This window comes from Marmota monax, unplaced genomic scaffold, assembly GCF_021218885.2.
Source record: "Marmota monax isolate L192 unplaced genomic scaffold, Marmota_monax_Labrador192_F-V1.1 WCK01_AAM20220418_F8-fsc00261, whole genome shotgun sequence".
In the NCBI taxonomy this organism is placed as follows: Eukaryota; Metazoa; Chordata; class Mammalia; order Rodentia; family Sciuridae; genus Marmota; species Marmota monax.
In genome coordinates, this window is record NW_026695225.1 from 80,745 (window position 1) to 106,746 (window position 26,002).

The 26,002-nt window shown below is 39.9% G+C and overlaps 1 protein-coding gene and 1 long non-coding RNA gene across 3 annotated transcripts in view; one reads left to right on the top strand and one right to left on the bottom strand.

The window, feature by feature from the left end:
- The window catches only part of LOC124086863 (rho guanine nucleotide exchange factor 6), a 47,858-nt gene that overhangs the window by 19,434 nt on the left and 2,422 nt on the right, over positions 1 to 26,002 (bottom strand). Inside the window, exon 1 of one of the 2 annotated variants that reach the window (XM_058576058.1) lies at positions 20,185 to 20,361. The exons of the other annotated variant lie outside the window; for it this stretch is intronic. Coding sequence (XP_058432041.1) covers positions 20,185 to 20,346 — 162 coding nt within the window. The 5' untranslated portion in view covers positions 20,347 to 20,361. Of the gene's footprint in view, positions 1 to 20,184; positions 20,362 to 26,002 lie in introns of those variants that run through there. 2 annotated transcript variants of the gene reach the window in all.
- Positions 19,248 to 21,093, top strand: LOC124086860 (uncharacterized). The gene is made up of 3 exons (XR_006849947.2): positions 19,248 to 19,364; positions 19,883 to 20,006; positions 20,117 to 21,093. It is a non-coding gene; the product is annotated as an uncharacterized LOC124086860 (long non-coding RNA).

Here is a 26,002-nt window from a genome sequence, read left to right on the forward strand (position 1 = left end):
AAAAAAAATGTAAAAGCCAAGATGCAAACCTCTGTATACCTTTGGGAGAAATGAGAGCAGCAGCTGAGCTGCCTAATGACATGTGGCAGGCTATCAGTGAGTCACAGCAAAGCAGTAATGGGAAATGAGAGCCAAGCCGAGAAGGCAGCACCCACCCGGAAATGCACAGCACATACTCAGACCTGCTCTTTTGACCTAAACATATCAATATGCTCAGCCCAGTTACAGGAAGCTCATGTGCCTGGGTTATAGTTAATGCCTATCATCTACAGAATGTCCTCAACCGTCCACAAATAAGCAGGTGGAGCCTTTTTGACACACTTTCATCTTTACAGTTTATTCTCTGTGTTCACTAGGGGCACTTTCTGAAGTGCATTTCTCTCTAATCCCCTTCCTCCCTAGTGCTGACTGCTGGATGCCAATTGCCTGGGATCCCAACTCCATGTTGCCAAACTTTCTGCCCAGGTCTTCCTTTTGCCCCCAGCCTCAGTTTTTGGATTCTACTGCTTCATCTTGCCCTTTGCAGTTCATCTTAGAACTGAGAGAATCAAAACCTTTGCCTGGTGGAGCCTATGGGTTCTTCCCAGCCTTAGATGACTTTTCCAAATATAACCTCTGGCCTTCCTGATACCACTCATCTTTTAGCAACAAACTGTTGAGTAAATAGAAAATTTCACTTTCCCCATCACAATTACATGCTGATATGCTACTGTCCCTAGTGAAGACACCAATCACTTGTTATTGTTTTAAATACAGTTTAAAATTGTTAATTTTTCCATGTATTCAATATGTTAAAATGTATTGAGAGTGTCTATCTTCTTTATAACAGTGAGGGTGAGACTTCTGATCCCTGACCTCTTGGTGGCCTGAAGTAGCCCTAAGAAGATGGATCTTCACCCCTCACCAAGTCTCAAGATTAAGAGATCAATATCTCGGGGAGGGAAATGAGATAGGGAATTAGGATAAAGAGAGAGATATACTGAATCTTAAAGGAAATATCCACAAGCCACTGAGATGCAGAAAACACACTTGTAAATCTTGAACTTAAGGGACATGCCCTTGGTCCATGCCCTTGTAAAATGAGGGAAATGTGTAAGCAAAGGAAAAACTGGCACAAAATTGTGTAGCTCCACCCCACCTCCATCTCTTGTCCAGCCCCTAGCAACGACCTTCTGTAAATATTAACACCCCACACCAATGGGTTATCATCTCTCCCTCTGGAGATAGCCCACATTCTTGAGTGCATATTCCTTGCTTTACCCAAAAGGTATCTCTCTTGTGAGATTGTTCCCCCACCACATTGTCCCTTGAATGTGTATCTACTCTCCTAAATAAACCTCTGTTTTATGCCTTTAGGAAACAAATGTTGAGATTTCTTATAGTCTCTAACACATATGTTTGAAACTAGAAGCATTCTCAGGCACAGGCTCAATCTATTAATTGCTAGTTGACAGTGTAGAAATACAGACATGCTCCTTCTAAAAAACATCTCATTCCATAAAAAGTCTCTTGAAGAAAACAGATTACATAATTTTTCCCCAAATATGGTGATGAGAGTCAAATGTACCTTTTCAAATGGGACATGATTAATACTGATTTTGAAGGGTCTGTCTTCCCATTAGGTAGAGCCGTTTGTTCCATTTTTAATCTGCATATTTTCTGGGAGTCATGTCAAGATAATTTTTATCTTATTTTTGTACATATTCTTGAAGAATCAAACTTTGTTTCTAGAATGGAAATACGTAATATCCTTTTATTCACCAAGTCTGGGGGCAATACAGATTCATGCAAATGTGAGCCTACACAAGTCTGACTATTTTGGGATTCTACTATTCACCCAATCCATGAATGGTTTGGATTCAAAGTTAAATGACTGAAGAGCCCAACCATACCTAAAAAGGAAACACTGCCAGACTTCTAATAAAAGGGTAGCATTAATATTACTAAAGAGTTAAATGACACTACAATCCAAATAATTTCTGACTGCTACAATATAAAATGAGAAGTTTTCCAAGAGCAAATTAAGAATTCTGTTTTTGTCAAACCCTGGGTGAACAAGATGCAGTAAACTCTAGAAAGAGTATTCAGAACCCCAGAGGATTCCAGACATATTGAATTCCCTCAAAAGTGGTCAAGTAGGAAAGGGTTAATGACATCTATGCCAAACTAGTCACAAAGCAAAAAAATCACTTGTCTTTAGCTTATGATTCTCAAAGGCAGAATGAATATGTGTGTGTGCATGTAGATATATTCATTGGGTGGGTGTGGGGGAGGTGAGTAGAGTAAAATTATAACCAGAAGTAAATAACTAGCAGAATAAGGTAGATAAGCAAAAACTGATAAAAATCTCCCCTTTTTGTTTTGCTTGCTCCTTATCCAGGTTAATTGACTGCCTATTCATGGAAATGTCAGAATTATTCATTTGTACTAATTTGAGAACAAACTGATCAGAAAATGAAATGTGCACCAACAAGAATCATTGCATCTGCTTGAGGGAAGTTGCCTGGACTGTGCAGTTCCCTTTTCAGAAAACCACAATATACTCAAGTCTATCCATGGGTACTGTTGCTCTCACTGCCAAGTCCATTCTATAGTACTAGGAACTATACAGGAAGGAACTGTAAGAGGCCACAAGGGACTGGTATGGAGAGAGAAAAGGCAAAGCCTCACCATTATTATTTCAAAGTAGTCAGAAGCTTAGATACAACTATGAATATCCTACACCACCCCACACCCTCCCAAGCTCCAAATTGAATAATATTAAAAATTCCACCCCAGATTTTTCTTCCATAAAGATCTATCCCCTACAAAATGGAAATATTATTTGGGAAAAAGCATACTTTCAGCTACTATCACTCATGTTTGCCTTAGTGGAAATGAGAGTGGGAGACCAAGTTTAGAGATGATGATGTGCAGAAAGACTGACAGCTCTGATGCTCAACTGGGAGAAAGCAAGGAAGAATCCCTCAATGTGGAGAGGTGTGAGAAAGGTATATTATAGTATAGACCACTTGCTTTGGCCTACTGCCACTCATACATACAAAATAGAGAACCAATTCCTCTATCTGTCTGAAAAGCAGTGGAATGTGTTAAAAGGTAAAGTATAGTCGCATGTTTATGTTGTATGTGATTTTCCAAAGTCCTTTTCAAAGGAATTTTTCAAAGTTCCATCATGACAAACTTATGATGATACATACCCATCTTCTGGCATCTTGTGCAAGCCTCACTAGCCTGCTTAGCATCTCTGGTATGTAACTGAGTCCCAGAGTAGCTGAACTTTCTTTTTTAATTATTTTTTTCTTATTTACATGTGTCAACAGAATTCATTACAATTCTTATTACACATATACAGCACAATTTTTCATATCTTTGGTTGTATACAAAGTATACTCACACCAATTCGTGTCTTCATACATGTACTTTGGATAATAATGTCCATCACATTCCACCATCATTTCTAACCCCATGCCCCCTCCCTTCCTCTCCCACCCCTCTACCCTATCTAGAGTTCGTCTATTCCTCCCATGCTCCCCCTCCCTACCCCACTATGAATCAGCCTCCTTATATCAGAGAAGACATCCGGCATTTGGTTTTGGGGAATTGGCTAACTTCACTTAGCATTATCTTCTCTAACTCTGAACTTTCTTAACATCTATTCTGCACCAGAAATAAGCTAGTTAGTTCCAGTTAGATCTGTGAAGATCAGATAAACAGCAGGATTTCTGCCCCCCATTCGTTTTACCACTACTGTGACGCCAACAAGAAAAAAAGGACTGCTTCTTAGATTACAGAAAGATAGTTTCAAAGTACCACTTTTGCAACAGAATGAGGCAAGATTCAACTGTAACAACAGCAAAAATATTTACACCACTCTGTGTAAGTAATAGGAGACACAGGGACTACACTTCATTAAATATATTTTAAGCATTTATAAATTGCCAGCCTAGGGTTCAATCCTATATGAGCAGATATAGGATTGAAATATATATATATAAAGACATTTTGCTTTTAAATGTTTATGTTTCCCCACACTTTTCCACTCTGGATATCCACAATGACAACAAAATCTATTTTCCGTCCACTAAACACCAGGTGCTAATTCTGAAATGTTGGGATCTGTCAGTACAAATTGAGCAGAAGTTAATATTTTTATGACTTTACAAGTAGATTCTTTTGGAGTAGCTTTCGGTTTCAACATATGTGCTATTTTAAGACACTGTCCCTAAACTGACAAAAGCAATGAAGCACATGAGAAGAAACTCCCCTGATCCCCTGTTCCATTCCCTCACTAATCTTATAGCTACCATTACTGACTTACTGTGCCCCTACCATGTGCCTAACACCATACTTGGAGATTACATATATATTGCTATGGTTGGATTGTTTGTACCCAGGCCCTACATTCTTACATTTAAACTTAATCCCATTTCTGATGATAATTGAAGTTGGGGTCGTTGGAAGCTGATTAGTTCATGAAGATGGAGCCCTCCTGAATGGGATCAGTGGCCTTATAAAAGGGATCCCAGAGAGCTGTCTTGACCCCTCCACCAAGTGAGGACACAGTAAGCATGTCCTCACCAGACAGTGAATCTGCTACTAGTGCCTTGATTTTCAACTTCCCAGCCTCCAGAACCATGGGAAATATATTTCCATTGTTTATAAAGTATCCAGCTTATGGTATTTTGTTATAGCAGCAAAAACGGACTAAACTGTGTATTTTTTCATTGCATTTGGTTCTTCCAGAACTCCTGCGCTAGGGGCACAATTATTTCCTTCATTTCTTAGGTGAACAATAAGACTTGGAGTAGTTAAGTCACAGAACAAGAAAGGGATGGAGCCAATAAAAACACACACATAAGTGCCCTGAGGGGTGTTGTAGCTCTGTGTGCACGCTTTATGTTTCCGTGAAACAGAAAAACATGAAAAAGCAATTTGTAGATTTCTACACAAAAATAAATCCCTTGCTGCTGTCAACACAAGCAGAACCTTCCTCATCTGGAGCAAGTTGGTTCAACCTGTAAAATGACTAATTCAACTAACTGTGGGGAAGAGAAAATCTTCCACATGCCTAGACTGTCTTGAAGGGGCTTTGCTTAATTCCTGCGCTGTCCTTCCGATTTCAGGGGACAGCTCTGACTAAGTAGGCACTTGGCCACTTTTTCCAGAAGTGGGGAAGAGCTACACAGTCCGTATTTTGTGAGTTGCTAATAGGGTGGGGTTCAACTTGTGGTTACAGGACCAAACTAAGTTAAGGCAAACAGGCCCAAGGTATCGGTCACATGCAGTGACATTCAGCCCCCAATTTCCTTGGTATTATGCTATGACTATCTAAGTCAACCAGTCACAGCACTCCAGCCACATCCTGGTTAAGAAAGGAAGTCATACTTTATTCTCACTCAGAACTAGTAATGCCTTTAATGTCATCTTAGCTTCAGTAATACCCAATCAACTTCCATTAAAGATAACTTATGGTTTGGGGTGATCACAGTAGATTCCATCACGCAACTTTAAGAAATTTAATCAACTGAAAAGCAAGTGATTCAGTGGGACCACAAGGATATACAACTTATGTTTTAAAAAAATGATTCCAAATATTTAAGAACATTTCAGCTCTTCCTTATTTTTCTTACTCTTATTGAACAAAATCTTTGTTGCTGTTGTTGTTGTTATTGTTGTTTTGTTCATGTGGTACTAAACATGGAACCCATGGGTGATTTGCCACTGTGTTCCATCCCCAGACCTTTTGATTTTTTGTTTTGAGATAGGGTCTCCCTAAGTTTCTGAGGCTGATCTCAAACTTGCTGTCCTCCTGCTTCAGCCTCCCAGAGTAGCTGGGATTACAGGTACGTGCCACCGTACCCAGCTTACTGAACAAAATTTTAAATTGACTTAGATTATAAATAAATCCTCAGAGCTGAGCACCTGAACCCTTGAACTTTGGAGGAAAAATCATTACATAGTGAGATAGAGCAATCAAATCTGAGATGCTTAGTCATATCTCACTGGGTAATACTGCGCCTGGCTCTGGGAACTTGACCTGGGATGCTTTCACATAGCTCCTACTAATAGCAGTCACAAAGTCAGTAAAAATAATGTTCTTAGTTCAGAAACTTGATTCATTGCCCACTGGCATTCCACTTAATAGAATACAGTGGATGGCATTTGTACCCTGCCTGGTTTTAAATAATAACTCTTCCTAATGATGTGGAACAAACTTAAGAGACCAAAGTCTGCACTCTACTTTTGTTTTCTCCATTTCTCTATGTATCAGAAATTTAGAGAACAAGATCTGACTTGTGTACTATAGCTACAGCAACTGAGGTATATTGAAAAGAAAACTGGTGTTGGGGGTCAGAAAACCTGATCCCAATCCTAGGTTTGTCACTCCTGAGCAGTTATAAGGACATTAGGGAGGCAGCACTACTTTTCTGTGGCTTTCCCATCTGAAAATTGAGAGGTATCTTTGACTTAAGGAAGTCAATGAGAGGCCTGAAGGTGCATCTTTGAATAGGAGCTCTCAAAGGCAGCAGCTTAGCTGGGTCTCCTGGGTCCAAAATCTGGTCTTCAATCCTCAAGGATCTTGAGAACGGCATTACACTAGCCAAGTTCACCAAAGAACAACACATAAACCAAAATGCCGATTTCTTAATTTTGGATAAAATGAACTACTAAGAGGACTGGGTACTCTCATTTCATGGCCAGGCATTCTCTCTCCATACATAAATCCACCTGGTAAGCCAAGTTATAATTATAAATGGGTTGGATAGTGTAGAATGAGAACAAGAGAGTCTTGGGTATTATAGACTGAGATAATTATTATCTCTTTATAAGTTGATGTTTCAAATGTCATTTTAAAATGACCTATTTATAAATTCTACCTCTATCTTGCTGCCAAGAGGCATTTGGACTTCGATTGTGGACAGTTTAAACCATCTATGTTATTTTGTCTCTATGAATTTCTATAATTATTTTATGTAACTAATATGGGCTTCTGAATGACTTGAACCTCATATAATTCGGAGCAAGGAAGTTCAGTTCCATAGAGCTCCTGTGGTAGGAGCCAAGATGTGAGCTTAATCCCTCACTGTTTACTCCCCATTTTAAAGTTACCAAATCTACTTCCTGCCCCCTACCCCCATCACTGTAACACACCTTATGACTTCCATTCTTCTGTTAGCACTCCTTTAGGGGAAATTCAGCTTTCTCCACAATAGAGATTTATCTTCAGTTGACTATTAAGTGTTCATGAAAGAGGAAGATGAATGAGGAATAAAATAGACACGTTGGTCTAAAAGGAGAGATCACAAAAGAACAACTGATTTAGGATAATCTCACCAAAAAGAGAGTAGGCATAAAGGAAAGGAAAAGATGAAATCTTTCTTGTCAGTAGTGCTTGCCAAGCCAAGGTCAAGAAGCAGAGGGCTTAAAACCAGCTGACTTTCAGCCAGCCAACCAGTGTGGCTTGCCCCTACCCCTCCTCCCATTATCCTGTCACCACAGCCCTTGCAGGAGCCACACTGGCTGCCAGTTTTAAAGGATGGGGGTGGATGAGTGATACCTCAGATGCTGGAGTGTCTGTATACCAGAGTGGGGGTACCCTCCCAACACCCCCCTATTCCTTCAGAGAAAGGGACTGACTTCCTAGTGTTCCAAATTGGAATGCAGAACACATTTTCCCAGAGACATAGCATCACACCTGTCACTTAGTCTCTGTTAGTTCTATAGTTTAGTGACATTAAGTATTAAACAGGCTGTTGTGGGCCAACCAAAAAACATAATCATCATGTAGAACCTTGTTTCTACAGGGAAACATTTTCTGTGTTCCCAACAGTAATTCACAAATAAATTGTTGGAAAATAATCCATTTTCATTTTGAAGAGTGCTCGGATATGTGTTTCCAATCAATGGCCAATATCTTTTAGGGTTTTTTTCCCCTTGTCCTTTTATATAACAGATGAACAAATGCCCTAGACACTCGTAGTACTATTTATTTTAGAACTCTCCTTGATTAAAGAACCAGGCAAATATATGAAGACTAGGAGAATATTCTCAAAAATGTCAGTAGTTAAAAGTAACTGCGTGAAGCAGGCGTGGTGGCGCATGCCTGTAATCCTAGCAGCTTGGGAGGCTGAGGCAGGAGGATAGTGAGTTCAAAGCCAGCCTCAGCAAGTAGAGAGGCCCTAAGCAACTTAGTGAGACCCTGTCTCTAAATAAAATACAACATAGGGCTGGGGATGTGGCTCAGTGGCTAAGTGCCCCTGGGTTCAATCCCCAGTACAAAAAAAAAAAAAACTGCCTGGGGCTGGGGTTGTATCTCAGTGGTAGAGAGATACAGCTCTTGTATAACACATGAAAGGCACTGTGTTTCATCCTCAGCACCACATACAAATAAAGATATTGTGTCCATCTACAACTAAAAAAAAATTTTTTTAAAGTAACTACCTCTGGGGCTGGGGTTGTACCTCAGTGGTAGAGCACTTGCCTCGCATATGTGAGGTACTGGGTTCGATTCTCAGCTAAATAAATAAATAAACAAACAAACAAATACCCATTAATAACTAATATTTTTTTTTAAAAAAGTAACTACCTCTGCAATTGTCCAGGCAGCTAGGGAAGATGCTTACCTACAAAGAGAGGGCTCCCTCAGCCCCTGATTTCCTAGAAGTTTTTGATGGTTTTGGGTTGGAGCCCTAGAACCTAGTAGAAGAAATTACTTAGGTAATCCAGGTACAGGAGAGACAGATGGTAAATGAGTTCTGCACAAAGATCAGGGAGAGACAAGGGCCACAAGCAAAGGCACTGTACTGTTGCAGGTTGCTTTAAGTAGCAGTTCCTCTGGTAGTTTCTATCAAGTCTTCCACTGACCTACCTTTACCTTTTTTTCTTCTGAACAGCTCCAGCCTGCTGTGCTGCTGCACACTTGAGCCCTCAATGATCTACCAGCATAAAAATCTTTATTTAGTCTCTGTGTGTTAAGATTCTTGGATTTCCAAAAAGGAGGTGGGTTCTTTGAAGTCCAAATTTCCCTGCACTCCTGACCTAATACTCAACATATATGAAATACTTAATAAATAATTATTCACTGGTTGATCAACAGGGTGCTCTCTCAAAGAGACTTATGGGTACATTACACCTAAAATTTAATGCCACCAGTATAATTTTTGTTCACCTCTGTATATTCACTTTGTAGAAGAGTTCCTATAACATGGTAGGAACTCAATCAACATTTGATCAATTAATGAACGTGTAGATGCTCTTGTTAATAGATAATAATTGAAGAAAAAGAATTTCTGGAAGTAAAATAAACTCAGAAAGAAAAAATAATTAGGAAAGAAAATATCAATATCCATGCAACTTTTCAGGAAATGTCTATTACATAAAACGAGATAAATCTGTTCCCATCTACAAAACTAAGCTCCGTGACTGTGAGGTGACCAAAGGTGCTTCCATCTCCATGGTCGGAGATTTTTTAAGTCATGTACCAAGTATAGACAATGTCCACAATAGCTTGCCTGTCCCAGGCAATAGAAGTTCCTTTCAATGCCACCACAAACACTGTGAACTAAGTATTATGATGAAGGAAACAGGAAAGAACTGTGGAATTTTGCTGCTTTGCTGAAATTGGCTGTATTTTTTAAACTTTTATTACAAAATAGAATAAATAACAAATACTACAAGCTACACTCGCCTGTCTATACCGTGCTCTAAAACCAGCTCCAAGTTACAGCCAGAGCATAGTAGGGCATGGCAAAATATCTCACCAGAAGCAAGAAGGGGTAACAAACAATTTAAAAGACTATAAAGCACATGCCCAAAGTCTTTCTAACACCAGCTAATTTGGGAAAGAAGGATGTTGTACCAAAGTTACTATCATTTTCTTTCTTTCTTTAGAGATCACCTTCAGTAATTCATTTGGGAAAGACTTTTGGCACTCCATGCTTTTATCTCTGTGTGAGTTACTTTTTCAAAAGCATGTCATTGTCAGGAACTGGAGATATAACTCAGGGATAGAGCACTTGCCTAGCATGCACAAAACCTTGGATTTGATCCTCAGCACCACCATAAGAAGAAAAAAAAACAGATGTCAAGTATGTCATTTTCAGAGACACCAATTGATGTCTAACAGACATCAATTAATTGATGAATTGATAAATCAATTTTGCTACATCTTTTTAGAATCTGGATTTGCACCTCAGAAACAATCCAAACACTGTGAGGTGGATATTCAGGAGCTCAGATATGAGAGACATCAGGAATGGTGCTTTCTGTTAGCACTCACGTCACAAAGCACAGAAACTCTATGCAGCAAAAAAGGAATGTGACCCAGCCTACAACTACTTACAAGATGAAGTCTACCCTCTTCAGGCTAGCATCCAAATTTCTTCTCAAGCTTACTCCAACCTAGCCCATCATTTTTCACTGTGTTCTCCTTGTATTCCCCTGAATATTTCATTTGCTTTGCTGTGCTTCTCTGTAATATTTATACTTCTCCTTCTGAAAGTTCCCTCAACTATCTGAATCTGAGCTCTTCATCAGAGACCATCCAAATCACTCCCATCAGTTGGGTTTTCTCCAACCACTACTCCTCTGTTTACAACGGGCCTCCCTATTTCTGAACTCCTCTTGCATTTGGGCTTTAGACTCTGGATCCCCTAGCTTAGACACCCAGCTGTATACATGGCTATACCCTGTTAATTTCCACTCTTTCATACATTCACAGGCAGAAGCCCACCTGGTACTCACTGTCTAGATGGTGAATATCAGTCTTTCCTCCCAATCTAAAATTCAGATTATCCTGAAACACCTGTCCTTTTGGCATGCCTTTCCCCAAAGGAAAGAAAAAGGAAAAACCTTTTTTTCCCTTGTAGAATTGGATAAATCATGGTTCATATAGTTTCCATCACTTGCTAAAATAAATTATTCTTTTAAAAGAATATGATTGAGTGAAGTGAAGAATGCTGACAGAGCACCTACCTCACCAAAAGAAAGTGAGGTTGCTGACTGGATCACTTTGGAGAAAGCCACAGCTTAGGGAGGTTGTGTTCAAAGCTCACAACTTGAAAGCTCAGTGAAATCAAAAGACTTTGGGTAATATAAGAAACAAGAAGCAGCCTGTGGACTGGAAAAGTAGAGAAGAGCTTCCACATGAACCATGCTACCTAACCTCTCAAACCTTATTATTTTATTTTTATAAAAAACATGAAATAGGTACATTAGTTTGGCATAGAGACTCTGAGTAATGCTATGTTAGGGGAGCCCTGGCTTTATTTTTATTCTTTCTTTTTTATACTTTCTGTTTATACTTTCTTTTATCCACTAAAGAGTCATTTCTATGAATAAAAGTCAACTCTTGATCATCTATATGTAGGCTGATATCTCAAAGAGAATTTCTAAAAATTCATTTCTATTCCAAAATCTACTTATTATGTATTCAACAAATATTTACTGAACACCTGATACATGCCAGGCACTAATAAATAAACTCATTTTAAGAGAAAAAAATCCAGCTGGGTGCGGTGGCGCAGGCCTGTAATCCCAGTGGCTCAGGAGGCTGAGACAGGAGGATCACGAGTTCACTAAATTGCCTCAGCAATTTAGTGAGGTCCTAGGCAACTCGGCCAGACCCTGTCTCTAAATAAAATACAAAATAGGGCTGGGGATGTGGCTCAGTAGTTGAGTGCCCCTGAGTTCAATCTCTGGTACTCAAAAAAAAAAAAAATACAAAACTGAAAGACAGTATATAAAATCCAGCAAATGAAGAAGTCACCCACAAGTATACCAACCCTTAAACTATTGTTTTCCATTCTGCTCATTGTCCTTCTTTTTAATCCCAAAACAATATTTTTCCCCAATATACAACATATTCCCATATGCCTCCAGAGAAGGCAAACTGATTAAATTACAATGTAGATGCTTATACTATCACAATGCATAATTTCCCCACAAAAGATGTTCAATTTCTTTTGCAAATAAAATATTGTGGTTTTTTGGCGTGTATACCTTTCTCAGAAACTATTAGTAAATATCCCCATTTTGCTGTAGACCAAGACATGAGGAACAGACAAATTATAAAACAAAATACTTCTTAGTGTTCAAGCCTGCTTCACAGGCAGGCTCTTCATAAAAGATATTAGGATCTTGACACCTTAAAGTTGCCTCTTAAAATAATGTCCACACTTCCAGAGAGTAGGAAAATGCCTTTGTTATTGTCGAGGGTGAGACAAATGCTTCGGAACAGTTTTACTTGCTGCTTTGCAAACTGCTGCATTTCATCTCACCTTAATTTAATTCTTTCTTTTCCCTGTTGTCCTATTCAATCCCTCAATTGACATGTCTGATCTCTGTAATAATATTCAAGTCCCCAAGAAAATATAAAACTGGGATTTTACTCTATTTGTCTAAGCAGAACTTAATTAGGAAGGTAAATCTTCTGCCAGAAGTCAAACAGAAATGAGGTGTGACTCTATGCTGTTTTGGATGATCCATATCTCTGAACCCATACACTTCTTTGTGTGGTAGGGTACAGTTTGCCAGGATCTGACAAAGCCTGGAGCTAATCAGACAGAAGTCTGGCAGTGTCTTTCTTCCAGATGACAGCAAAGGAAACAGCAATGTCCAAGTTGAAATGCAGATAGGGAGAGCTGCAAATATTCTTTTCTCACATTCTTTTAGTTTACATGTAGACTAGAAAAGAATGAAAAGCTTTCCTGATTTTTCAACTCTGGACTCAGGGGAGGTCACCCCCTCTAAAATGTTGGTAAACAAGGGCCCCAAGAAACTGGCAAATGCCTTCACACTTCAGTCATTAGCAATTCAAAAAGCAGACCTTGCATATTTTTTGTAGTAACCCCAAATATATGCACACTAATTGCTGTGCATACCTTATGCTGTGTGCTGCCAATGCAGCATTACCTCTTAGACTGATCTTGGTGGCCACCTCAGTGACACATATGACCAAATTACAATGGAGTTGGAATAGAGAATAGCTGGCCAAGATTGTGTGGTTTTAATAAAGGGACATATTGTGCTCTGTTGCCCCCAGAAACAGTCTGGATTAAAGTCAGCATTAAAACCAACTTACAGAGAGTTTAATTTAAAACAAAATAATTTACATCTCCAGTTAGGAAGATTCCATTGATCAAATTTTCTAACAAAATGCTTTCCTTTTCTTATGTATTTGGTACATTCAACTCAATTCAGAAACATCGTATTTCCTTTTTAGAAATTATATTATATACTGTTATTTTTTTTTCAAATGGGATCCATTGATACTGATTTCCCCTCAGCTATGCTCAATTCAACAGGTTTATTACTTATTTCCTGAATGCAAGGGGGGAATGTTTCTGTCAGTAATCACCAAAAAGAAAAGATGATTCATTTAATTGTTTAATTTAACCAAAACATTGAGCATGTTTCTCTGGGGTGTATTTTAAATTTCTGAGATATTTTAATTATAAAATACATAAAACTGTTTTAAAAGACACACAAAAAGGTGAAACTACTTCATCTGGGTAAACATGAGAAGCTGCAAATATTCTTTTCTCACATTCTTTTAGTTTATGTGTAGACTAGAAAAGAATGAAAAGCTTTCCTGATTTTTCAACTCCAAAAGGAATCCATCCAAACTGTTTCTATTATTAGAACACAAAATGGTAGCTAAAGAAGTTACTGTGGTTAACAACTGAATAATTCATAGTCTCTGAAGAGTTCAGTTGCTTTGTCTTCTCCAGTTCCCCTTTACAACTGGATTCCCAAACATTTCTAGTCCTGACTTGTTATAAAGGAAACCATATACAAATTGGTTTCATCAGTTAAAAAATTGACTCTGCTAAGCATTGAGAACAACACAATAAGCAGAAAAGAGAACAAGAACCGTTATAACCAGGTCTTAAAGCTCCTTAAGATTATGCATCTATTGTCTAAAACTACAATTTAAATTCCAACCTGTGTCCATGGACATCACTGGAATTTCCAATATCACTGAAATTTACACTTACTGTAGTCGTCCAAATAAATACACAGATTAAATATGATATTTAAATGATTTTTAAAATATTTCAAAACACTCTAAATTCAAATTGTTTTCTATGATGAAAGGCACTGAGAATTTCAAGTTCAGATAAATAAAAAGATACTTCAGGTGAAGAGTGTTTGCCTGGCATGTGTGAGGCACTGGGTTTGATCCTCAGCACCACATAAAAATAAACAAATAAAATAAGGCATTCTGTCCATCTATAACTACAAAAAAATTAAATTGTAATTATAGATGTATAGCATCCCTTTATTTTATTTACTTATTTTTGTATGTGGTGTTAAGGATTGAACCCAGTGCCTCACCCATGCTAGGCAAGTGTTCTGCCACTGAGCCCCAGCCACAGCCCCTCCAAAAAAAAATTTCAAAAGAAAAAAGATTCTTCAGGTTGTGGCTCAGCGGTAGAGCACTTGCCTAGCATGTGTGAGGCCCTGGGTTCGATCCTCAGCACCACATAAAAATAAATAAATAAATGTATTGTGTCCAACTACAACTAAAAAATAAATATTCAAAAAAGGTACTTCAATTAGTGAAAGAAAGATGCTTATGATATTGAGAGGATTATTTTTGCTGCTGAGCATGAGAACAGGAGCCAAGCCCATGATCACTATTCATCTAAAACACCCAGAAACATTCAACTTTGTTTTTCTTTCTGAAGAGGTGTATTAAGTATTCAAAAATATGTGGGGCTTTCACCTTTGACTTTAGTTTTTAAACCATTTTTCCAAAAACAAGTAACCCCTGCCAAAATAGTACATGGATCTGAGACACAAGATGGCTGGATCTTTGTTTTCTTATTTCAAGCTTCACCCCTGTCTAAAATTGCAATGTAACTAATGTAAAATCTCAGAACCCTTAGAGAGCCCACAGTTTATCCTTCTCTGCATTCAATTTGTTTAAATGTGAAGATTTCAAGAGGAAATTATTCTAAAAAGCAAAGACTCAGTTATTAAACAGAGTTAGCTTAACATAACTGAATTAAGTAAACATTTTTTTGATAATGAAATACCATTTATGAACACCAGTCTACTAAAGTACATGAAAATTCCAGTTAGGAACTAGCTTTCATTGAGAGTTTACTTAGTGTCGGGCACTGTACTAGGTGCATTACTTGCTTTCTCATTTAACTCTAGAGGTAGCAACATACCTTATAAATGGTATTCCCTACCAATACCACCTAGGAGATTAGCATATACTACTAAGTGGTTTTTTTTTTTTTAGAGAGAATTTTTTTTTTAATATTTATTTTTTAGTTTTTGGCGGACACAACATCTTTGTTTGTATGTGGTGCTGAGGATCGAACCCGGGCCGCGCGCATGCCAGGCGAGGGCGCTACCGCTTGAGCCACATCCCCAGCCCACTACTAAGTGGTTGATCCAGGTCAGTTCAAGTCCAAAGCTCAAGATTTCAGACTGTACTACTGTACTACTTTTCAAAGGAAAATAAAAACAAGTTACCCTAACCAGAAATCAAACTCAGACCAAAGCAAGGAAAGGGAAAAGCTCTTGCCATTAGACCTACACAGATTATGCCTGACCCCACACTAAAGGGCCTCGGGTAGTTATACGTGTTTGTGGGTCTGCTTTTTTGGGGGGAGGGTACTGGGCATTGAACCCAGGGGTACTTAACCACTGAGCCACATCCCCAGCTCTTTTTATGTTTTATATAGAGACAAGGTCTCACTGAATTGCTTAAGGCCTCATTAAGTTGCTGAGGGTGGCTCTGAATTCATGATCCTCCTGCCTCAGCCTCCCAAGCCACTGGAATTACAGGTGTGCACCATCATGCCTAGCTCTATCTATTTAGATGCTGTGTTCCAGTTTACAAAGTGCTTCCACATACCTTACTTCATCTCATCTAAGTTTCTATTTCTAATCAGCTTTAAGATGAACAACCAGGGTACCCATAATGCTAACATGTTTAGATAAGTTAAAACAATCAAGCTGTGAGTGAGGACCTGAGGCATTCTCCTAGGAATAAAGTACATAAGTCTTGGTGCAAAGATAGGACTTCTTTCCAGCCCAGATCCTCTCCAACTACTCAGTCTTCCTATTGATGAAGCATTTACTCTGCACCTCTATGTGCCATGTTCTATCCTGGGTGCTAGCGTTATAAGGATGACCAAACTTTGGTTCCTGCTTTGAGAAGGTCTAAGACTAGCATATAGGTGTGTTTAATATGACCAAAATCAGAGTGGATGAACAGAGTGAGGGTAGCTTGGCAAAAGCAATTATGGGGAAATTGATGCAAGCTGTGTAATTTAGCAAAGAAGATAATCTAGAAGATCTGAGGTTGAAAAGGAGGCTACTATATCATTTATGGTTCTCAGCCAGGTGGTAGATGTTTGAGGTGGTCACACTGGTGAACTCTGCATAAACCAGGGAATTGGTTCTCAACTCTGGATACACATAAGAATCACTTGTGGAGCTTTAAAAAAATATAACCACAGGGCTTGATCCTTTTGGAAAACTGTTGGGGAGTACCAACTAAAGCTGAATGTTATATTCCCTAGGACCCAGATTATAAATTCAACAGAAATATGGGTATATGTTCTTCAGGAAACACCCACAAGGATATTCATGACAGCATCATTCATAGCAACCAAAAACTGGAAATGACTTAGATATCCATCAACAAGTAAATGGAAAAACAAAATATGGTAGGTCCATGCAATTAAATACTACTCAGCCATCAAAAAGGATGAACCACTATTATCTTCAATAACATGGGTTGCTAGTACAATTATTCTTAGTAGTAGAAACCTTATACAAATGAGTACATACTGTTTGATTCTACTCATATAAAATAAAATAGAAAAAATAAATTTATTGTTTTAGAATTCAGGGTGGTAGTGCCCCTTAAGGAGAGATAGTGACTGGGAAGGGGTATGAGGTTGGCTCTGGGTGTCTGTACTGGTCTGTTTCTTAATTGGGGTGCAGATTATATAGTGTATTCAGTTCATGAGTATTCATCAAACTAAATACTTAGGATTTGTGCAATTTCCTGAATGTATTTTATATTTCAATATAAAGTTGACTTAAACATTTTTAAGAATATTTTTAGTTATAGATGGACACAATACCTTTATTTTATTTGTTTATTTATTTTTATGTGATGCTGAGTATTGAACCCAGTGCCTCACATGTGCCAGGCAAGTGCTCTACCACTGAGCCACAACCCCAGCCGTGACTTAAACATTTTTTTAAAAAAAAGAAACACCAATGCCTAGGCCTTACTGTAGGCCAGTTAACTCAGAATCTGTGGGTGATTGGACTCAAAGATTTGTCTTTGTTTTAAAAAAAAAAAGCATCCCAGATGACTCTAATGTATCATCATATCTGAAAACCAAGGGGCTAGTTGGTTCCTGGATTTGTAAACAGCTCCTTGGAGGCAGCAGCCCAGCACATGATAAAAGAAATGAGCTCTGGAATACGGTACATCAGTGAACCACATGAGTGGCTCTGCTTTGGGCTGGCAATGTGAAGCTTTTGTCTGGATCATGCTCAAACCTCAGTCTCGGCCACTGTATAATGTTTGCAATGCCACCTGCCTCCCAGGATTGTTGTGAGGACTAAATAAGATAATATACTTAGAGCACCTATCACAGTGCCTACAACATAGTAGGTGCTGGAGAAATGGTAGATATTCAACTCCTTTTCATCCTTTGCATCTGAGTTGCTAAGCACAGTGGTGAACATATTGCCCTAAATGAACAAAAACTCATGCTCCCAGGTTTCTCCTTCTGAATGAATTTCTAAAGATTGAAGAAATATTATAGTTGGAATAATGATGCCAAATGAATATTGGAAATTTCTGGACCCTGGGCTCTCACTCTGTTCAGCACCTACTATCCCTGAGTGTGATTGGAGAGGAGGCAGATCATAGATAAATACAAATCACAGACCTTCTTTGGAAGACTTCGCCCCTGTGTTCACCTCTAAGAAAGTGCGAGTCAAGATGAGGCCAAAATGTGAGTTGGCAAAAAGAATAGAAAAAAAAACCTAGTAATCCAGAAGACATACTATTCATAAAATGACAAATGAACACTTTTGTACAAAATGTCATGCTTTCGCAAAAACAAACAAAACAAAATCTGGGCTGAAAACAGGAGATCCAGGTTAGAGTTTTGACTCTAGCAATAATTAGTTGTATGACTTTGGATAACCAAACTTTTCTGTTTGTCAAATGAAAGTAATGCCATCTCCCCTACATCCTTTATAAGGACCCAATGAGTTTGAGATACGTAAAAGGCATTCAAAAATTAAGCTCCAAAAAAATGCAAGATGAGAATACTAGCTGGAAATTTACTTTGCTCAAAACTCCAATCATCTCCCCCAGCACCCCAGACTGAGACAGACACTCTTGTTTTAACTACTCTGAGCACACCCAGGAGCTACACCGGCCTGAGCTCACTTATGTAAGAAGGGACTGCAGCACTGCCTGGCATGTAGCATAATACTTTGCTTAATAGAATTCCTTGAAAATGTGAAGTCCAAGGACATGCCTAGGCTGTATATTTTGGAAAGAGGTACTCTCAGTCACAGAACACCAAACTGTGGCTGGAGAAAATGATGTCATCCAAGATCCTCTTACCATGGCCAATGTCAAAATTAAGATAGGAAGTTCAAGGACAAACTGTAGGTTTTCCAGACAAATATAAATTAGAAAAGCAGTTTAGATCCAAAATTCTGTCTTAAAATTTATGAATACTTTACAAAACATCAAGTGAAATTCATCCTATTCTGTAAGGTTTTTTTGGTTGTTGTTTATGTGAAGGTTTTGACAAAAATATACCTTAGTTGTATAGGAAAATATATTCCCTGACTGTATTTTTACTCCCTCTACACATTAAGAAAAGGGGGAAATTTTCATTGAGTCTCCCCTATATCTAAAAACAATGCCAAACCGAAAATAAAAATGTTTTAAGAGACAGATAAACTTGAGGGCTCGCCACTCTGGAGCTAAGAAATGTAATAGCTCAAATACCTGTTGGGTTCCTAAATGTCTAGAAAATGAAAACTCGAAATTAACCATGAACACTAGGAAATAACCTTGTTCGGTACAGGGCTTTCCCATCCACAAACCATTTCTGCGACAGACCAGTGTAAAACATCCCCAAATGTACGGATGCCTGGGGTTGGGAGGGCATCAAATTAGTAGCAGAAATAGTACTGTTGACTCTTGCTCTGGTTCCGGGGGAAAGAAAGAATCCGGTCTGATGCAAACCCTGAGGCCAGAGCTGGACAACTCGCCCCTAAGTTTGGCGCGTCCTAGCTCTGCGCCCTCGGCCCCCACTCCCCCACTTTCGCGGCACCCAGGATCCCAGTGCATGGTGAGGCCCTGGCAGGGAACGGACCCCGCGGCTGGGGCTGGGAACCGTGGCAATTGGGGAGGAAGGGCGGCTCCTCTCTAACCGGTTCCTTCGGCACCCAGCCCCCGGCCCTCACGCGCTCCCCTACCCCTGACCCCTTGCCCCCGGGCAGGTCACCTGGCTCGGCCGCTGCCCGCCTGTCCTCCAGCTGCTCGCTCTCTCCTGCCGCGCCGCCGCCGCCTCCTGGAAGCGGCTCGCCCTCCCAAGTCACGGGGCCGGCGAGCGGGCGGGCGAGCCTGTGCCAAGGTTGCGGGAACCGTTCTACCCAGCCAGAGCTGGGACCCTGCCCTGAGCACGGCCGCCACCAGAGCGAAACTGGAGAGCTGGGCTCGGCTCGCCCCAGCGGGGAGGGGCGGCTGCAACTTTGCTCCTGGACGCGGGCGAGGAGGGGGCGCCCGTCTCCAAACTCCGTGCCGCGCCGCCAGTCTCTCCAGTCCAGGGATTTTTTCAACCCCCTCCCCTTTTTTTTTAATCTAAAGGGAAGTCATTCTTGTCCTCAAGTTCTTGCTGCCAGAGCTGTGCGGCTCCGCGGGACGGAGGACCTCGGGGCCCAACTGGGGGTGCGGGAAGCGCGCCCCGCTGGGTGCGCTGGCGACTAGCCTGGTGAGGGCGCGTGGGGCGGCGGCGGGAGGGGAGCGGCTACTCAGGGAGCCTGCTCGTAAGGCTCCTTGGGACCCCACTCCTCTGCCAGCACTGACCTCCCTCCTACCCAGAGCCAGAGCCCGGGAGGGGAAGCGGCCTGGAGGGACTGGGCCAGCGGCAGGGAAGCAGTGACCCGGACCTGGATCGCAGAAGTAGGAACTGGAAGTGACAGCGGCATAGGGCAGAGCAGCAGCAGCAGCAGCACCAGCAGCAGCAGCAGCAGCACCAGCAACAACAGCAGCCTGGCTAGCTGTGGCAGCAGCAAAAGCCATGGTAGAACAGCAGCAGCTACACTGCGCATGCTGCTACCACCCGGTTCAGTCCCAAGCCCTGGGCTACCAGTGCCTGGCTGGCCTTGGGCCACTGCCAAAGATTCGGGCGGGAATCCTGGACTAGACGTTCCTAGTAGTGGCCCACTTTCTCCCCCACCCCCAGATGCTACTCAGAACCCCCAAGCTTCCTGTTGAGCCATGAGACACCCAAGCACAAAGCTCTCAGTGGCCCTTCACATACCTCCCCTCCCTGAACTACTCTAGATGCCCTTCCTAAGCTCTCTGACAACAGACCCCAAATCAAATAGTCTCTTTGAGGAAGAATAAAACAGTTTCCTGATAGATGGGAAATATTTACAACCTTACTTGAAGTCTAATTTTTACAGAAATACAATGTGGTCAATAAAAATTTAGGATGGCCAGAGTCATGGGTGACATTCAATTAAGTTGTGGAAATTCCATTTGGTGTGTCATATGTGCTCAGCAGGAGAAGAAAAACTTACCAAAATCTTCTTTAGTCTTCTCACTAGTCAAATTGAGCAGCTAATTATGCAAAGCTTGCCCACTGGAGAATGATGGCAATGGAAAAATTAAGAGGAGTCTCAGACCATTAGACATTACCCAAGCCCTACACTAGTCTCATTTTACAGGTGAGTCAACTGAGGCCTAGAGAGGAGGCTCCGACTTCACACAGATGACAGGGTCAGGGCTTGGAAGAAGGCCTGTTGTACCATTACAGCTATGGGTTGGTTCTGGGCCTTGGGTCTATGCTCCAGGGAGGTACAGGTCTCCTAAGAGCTGGAGCTGGCTGGTTGGAGATTTCTCCTTGACTCATGATTATTAGTAGAGCTGCCTTACTCCCCGCCTCCCTGCAGAGCAGCCCCTGGGAAATGGCAAATCGTCCATCCCACAGGCCTCACTTTGGGGAAGGCACCCATGCTGTTCCAGTGACAAGGCAGATGGAGTGACTCAGGAAGACAGGAGGGAGTGAGGGGGTGGGGACAGAGAAAAAGCCATACACTTTCCAGCTGGTATTGGAAGGAAGGAAGAAAGAAGGAAGCAATGAAGAGAGAGGGGGAAAAAAGGGAAGGAGGGAGAGAGAGAAAGTGAAAGAAACACTAATTGAGCCTCATATTCATTCAATGAAACTCTTCATGAGCAAAACATCCTTTGGCAAAAGTAAGCTGGACCCAGGAGCAAAATACGAGATGTTAGGATGTCCCTAGCAGTGAGTAGGTAGCAGTGGTGGTAAAGGACAAAACAAGAGTACCTATTGGGGATGAAGCAGGGGAAAGGCCTGGTCCTTTAAGCAGAGGAAAGCCACAAGGCTGGAACTTTCGCAGTCAGTCCTGTGGCTGTTGCCAGAACAATGCAGGGAGGTACTACATAGGCCACTTCCAACAGATGAGAATCATATGTGTCCCTGATACCCACTGAGTCCAAAGGCAAAACACCAACAAATCTATCTATCATTGCTAAAACTCATGTTGTCATGTTGTGAAAGACTTCCTAGTCACATTAGTTACACTACCTGGAAACAAAGATTTTTTTCCATAGGGGATTTGGAAAGTTTTAACTTCAGACCCAAATACCACCCCCTGGCCTTCTTCATTGTGTAAGAAACTAAAAAAGATATATTTGGTTTAGAAAAAGCAATACAGATGGACTATAAGGGAGAGGATGTCCTAATTCATTAGGAATCATGAAATACAAATTACAGCAAAAAAATATAGTTTTCATCCATTAGTTTAGCAAACTTTAAAGATAAATAATATCCCATGCTGTCATACACACAAGGAAGAGGACTCTTCTAACTGTTGGTGGCAGTGTAACTTTGGATAGCATTTTTCTAGAATAATATTATCTATCAAATTTTGACACAGTCATTCCACTTCTGAGAAAGATTCTTCAAAAATAATCACAATTGTACACAATTTTTTATGTGCACATGCAACGTAACTCACTGGAATTTATCCATAATAGAAGATTGATTTAACATATGAAAATCAATGAATGTAATAGAACATATCAATATAAAAAACAATGATCATCTTCACAGAAGCAGTAAAAGCATTTGACAAAATCCAGCACCCTTTTACAATTAAAAAAAAAATCCCTCAACAAACTAGCAGTGTTAGGGAATTTCCTCAACATGATAAAGGGTATCTATGAAAAATACACTGCTAATAACATATTCAGTAGTGAAAGTCTGAAAGCTTTAGTCTTTAAAATCAGAAACAAGACAAGAACATTCTCACTACTTCTATTTAACATTGTGCTGGAGGTTCTAGGCAGACAGATGAAGGAAGAAAATGAAATGAAAGTTATCCAGATTGGAAGGAAAGAAGAAATGGTATCTGTTCACAGATGACATAATCTTATACAAAGTTGAAGAGAAATATAAAAAAATCAATTGTATTTCTATACACTTGAAATGAAAAATTCAAATACAAAATTAAGAAAATAATTCTATTTATAATAGCTTCAAGAAGAATAAAATACTTTGGAAAAAATTAAACCAAGGAGGCATAGGACATTTACACTGAAGACTACAAAACATTGTCAAATAAAATTAAAGAAGACCTAAATAAATGGAAAGATATCCTGTGTTTATAGATTCAAAGACTGAAAAGTTATCAAGATGACAATATGTCCCAAAGTGATCTGCAGACTGAACACAATAACTATCAAAATCTCAGCTGGCTTTTTCCCCCCACAGAAATGGACAAGCTGGTCCTAAAATTCACATGGACATGCAAGGGATCCAGAATAGCCAAAACAATTTTGAAAATGAAGAACAAAGCTGAGGACTCACACCTTCTGATTTTAAAAAGCTACATTAATCAATTCAATTGAAGAAAGAATAATTTTTCAATCAATTATACTGAGGAAAAATGCATGTGTGCATGCAAAGGAATTCATTTAGACCCTTGTCTCCTATCACATAAAGAAATTAACTCAAAATGGATCAAGGCCCCTAGTGTAAGAATTAGAACTGTAACACTCTTAGAAGAAAAATCAAAGTAAATCTTCATAACCTTTGAATAGGCAAGGGTTTCTTAGATGATATGAAAGATACAAATAACAAAATTAAAAAAAATAAATGAATTTGACTTCATCAGAATTTTTTAAACTTTTGTGTTTCAAGGGATTTTATCAAAGTTGGGGAAGTGCTTCAGAGAACACTGTTACCCAGGTGTCTCAGCAGACTTCCCCCATCAGTTACTATTTGTGTGATCCTCTGGAGACCCTAAGACATTGTCACAATATGAGAACACAAAGATAGAAGTCATCTGGAAAAAACCAAATGGCCTCAGAGGTCCAGAAGGCAGCAGCTCTTTAATGTGGTCCCTATGCCCCAGAATCTGATTCCCAACTGCATCTCAGGCTCCATGTTTTTTACATTGTCAAACTGACCATTTCAAGCTGGCACTCATTCTTTAGATGAGTAACGGTGTGTTCTGGGCAATAGTCAAGCCCTGATTTTTCTTGCTTTTAATATATTCACAGTTTTATAGAGTGAACAAAACTTCATTAGACATGTCTTATGTCAGGCACTATGCTAGGCCTGACAGATACTCTGTCTAGTGACACTTGAAAATATTTGTGTGTTTGAGTCTGTTTCCTGGCTTGAGACTTTACGGTCAACATAGCTGCTTGGAGCTTCCCAGCTCAGCTTCCAGTCTCATCCCTTGTTTACTAATTTTATGAGTCTTCTCTCAGGGTTCTAGGAGGGCCCCAGTATGGCACCTGTATATCACCTACAGACATGAGTAACAACACATCCAAGAACAGCCAGTGTTCATATTTTTGTACAGTGATATATTAAGTGCCTTGCATCATCTCATTTGATCCTCAAAGCAATCCTATGTGGTACATATTGCTAATGTCCTCATTATACAAATGAGGAAACAGGAGCACAGACATGGCAAGTAACTTTTCCCAGAGTCAGTAACTGACCAAGCCAAGACTCTAACTCAGATTAAACTAGGGAAGGCTTATGAGTAACTGCAATTGCAGATATTGCTTTTTACCATATTCATCACACATTCAGGTCAGCCTGAATTATCAAAAAGAGATGAAAATATGCCCAATCCTTTTTAAGAAGATGAATTATTGTGATGCACTTTTTAGAAAGATTTCTACCCAAAGTGGATAAAAATATTTTAAGCACTTATGCTTAAAGGAGTAAGCATTAGTTATTGGAAAAATCCCCAACAATGCCAGACCCAGGAGGTATTTCTGTACCATCTAGTATTCTTAGAACTGCAGAGTAGCTCAGTCTACCTTCTGGCAGCTTCAGAGCACAGCAATCATTGGCAACTTCACCATGTTTTTATTTGAAAAATTAAAAAAGAAAATACCATGATCTGTTCCATAGTAGACATCATTCTATAAGGAATATCAAGTGGTGGTCTGAAGCTATGTCTACCCCAAAAGCCACATGCATGCACATGTGTGTCTCTCACACACACACACACACACACACACACACACATACACACACAGCTCTCAAATTGGGCAATAGGGAAAACTGGAATAAGATATTCTGAGATAGGTGTTGCTTTACACTAGGGCTAGCTTTAGGGAAATTGTGAAGCAAGCTAGGTATCTGGGGTGAAGTTCCTAGTACTGCTAATAAGAAGAATAACTACCACTTGAAAATGTTCCAAGAACTTGTTTGGGGGATTTATATGACTAAATTCATTGAGATTTCACATCAGTCCTATGACATAGGTACCCCTATTATTCCCATTTCACAAGGGCATAGAGGCATATTTAAGTAATATGCCAGAGATCACAAATCCACTAATGAAGAGAAATTAAATTTTTTTTTCTATTTTTGGTGGTTCTAGGGATTGAACCTGGGGGGGCTTGTGAATGCTAAGCAGACACTCTACCAACTGAGCTATATCCCCAGCCCCTGGAATTGAGATTTAAACCCAAGAAATCTAGCACCAGAGTCCAGGCTCAAACCTCTACTACTCTGGGCTGGGATTGTGGCTCAGCGGTAGAGCGCTTGCCTAGCATGCTTGGGGCCCCGGGTTCAATCCTCAGCACCACATAAAAATAAGTGAATGAGATAAAGGTATTGGGTCCAACTACAACTAAAAAAAAATTAAAAAAAAAAAACACACTAGTACCTGTCCACAGGTTACACTGCTAATGCTAATCTACTAATAAAGGAAACTTTTGTCCCAGCCCTGTGCTGAGGACATTACATAAATTATCTCATAGATCTTATGAGGTTGGTGTTTTTAGCCCTAAATTGTTATTCAGTGTCTCATTTGATCCATTAAGGAAAAGTAACTATTATTATGTCCATTTTGCAGATAAAAACATCAAGGCACAGAAAAGTTAAGTATCTTGACACACAGGTGGAAGCATCACCTCCTTTTCAGTAACACCATTATAAAAGCTGTAAGGACCCATTAGTGATGCAACATACTTTAAGATATAATTTATACCTCGAGGCCAGGCTCTCTCAACTTTTCAAGACCCCTGGTCTGAGGAGTTAATGGGAAACAATGGCAATGGCCTTTCTTTGCTTCCCAACTCAAGGGAATTACAGTGACCCTCTTCAGCTATCAGTGGCCTACTTTTGGTTCCCCTTTGTGGGGAAGAACACCCACAAAAGCTCTGTCACTGGAAGCCTATTTTAAGGGATTGGATGTGTGTTTAAAA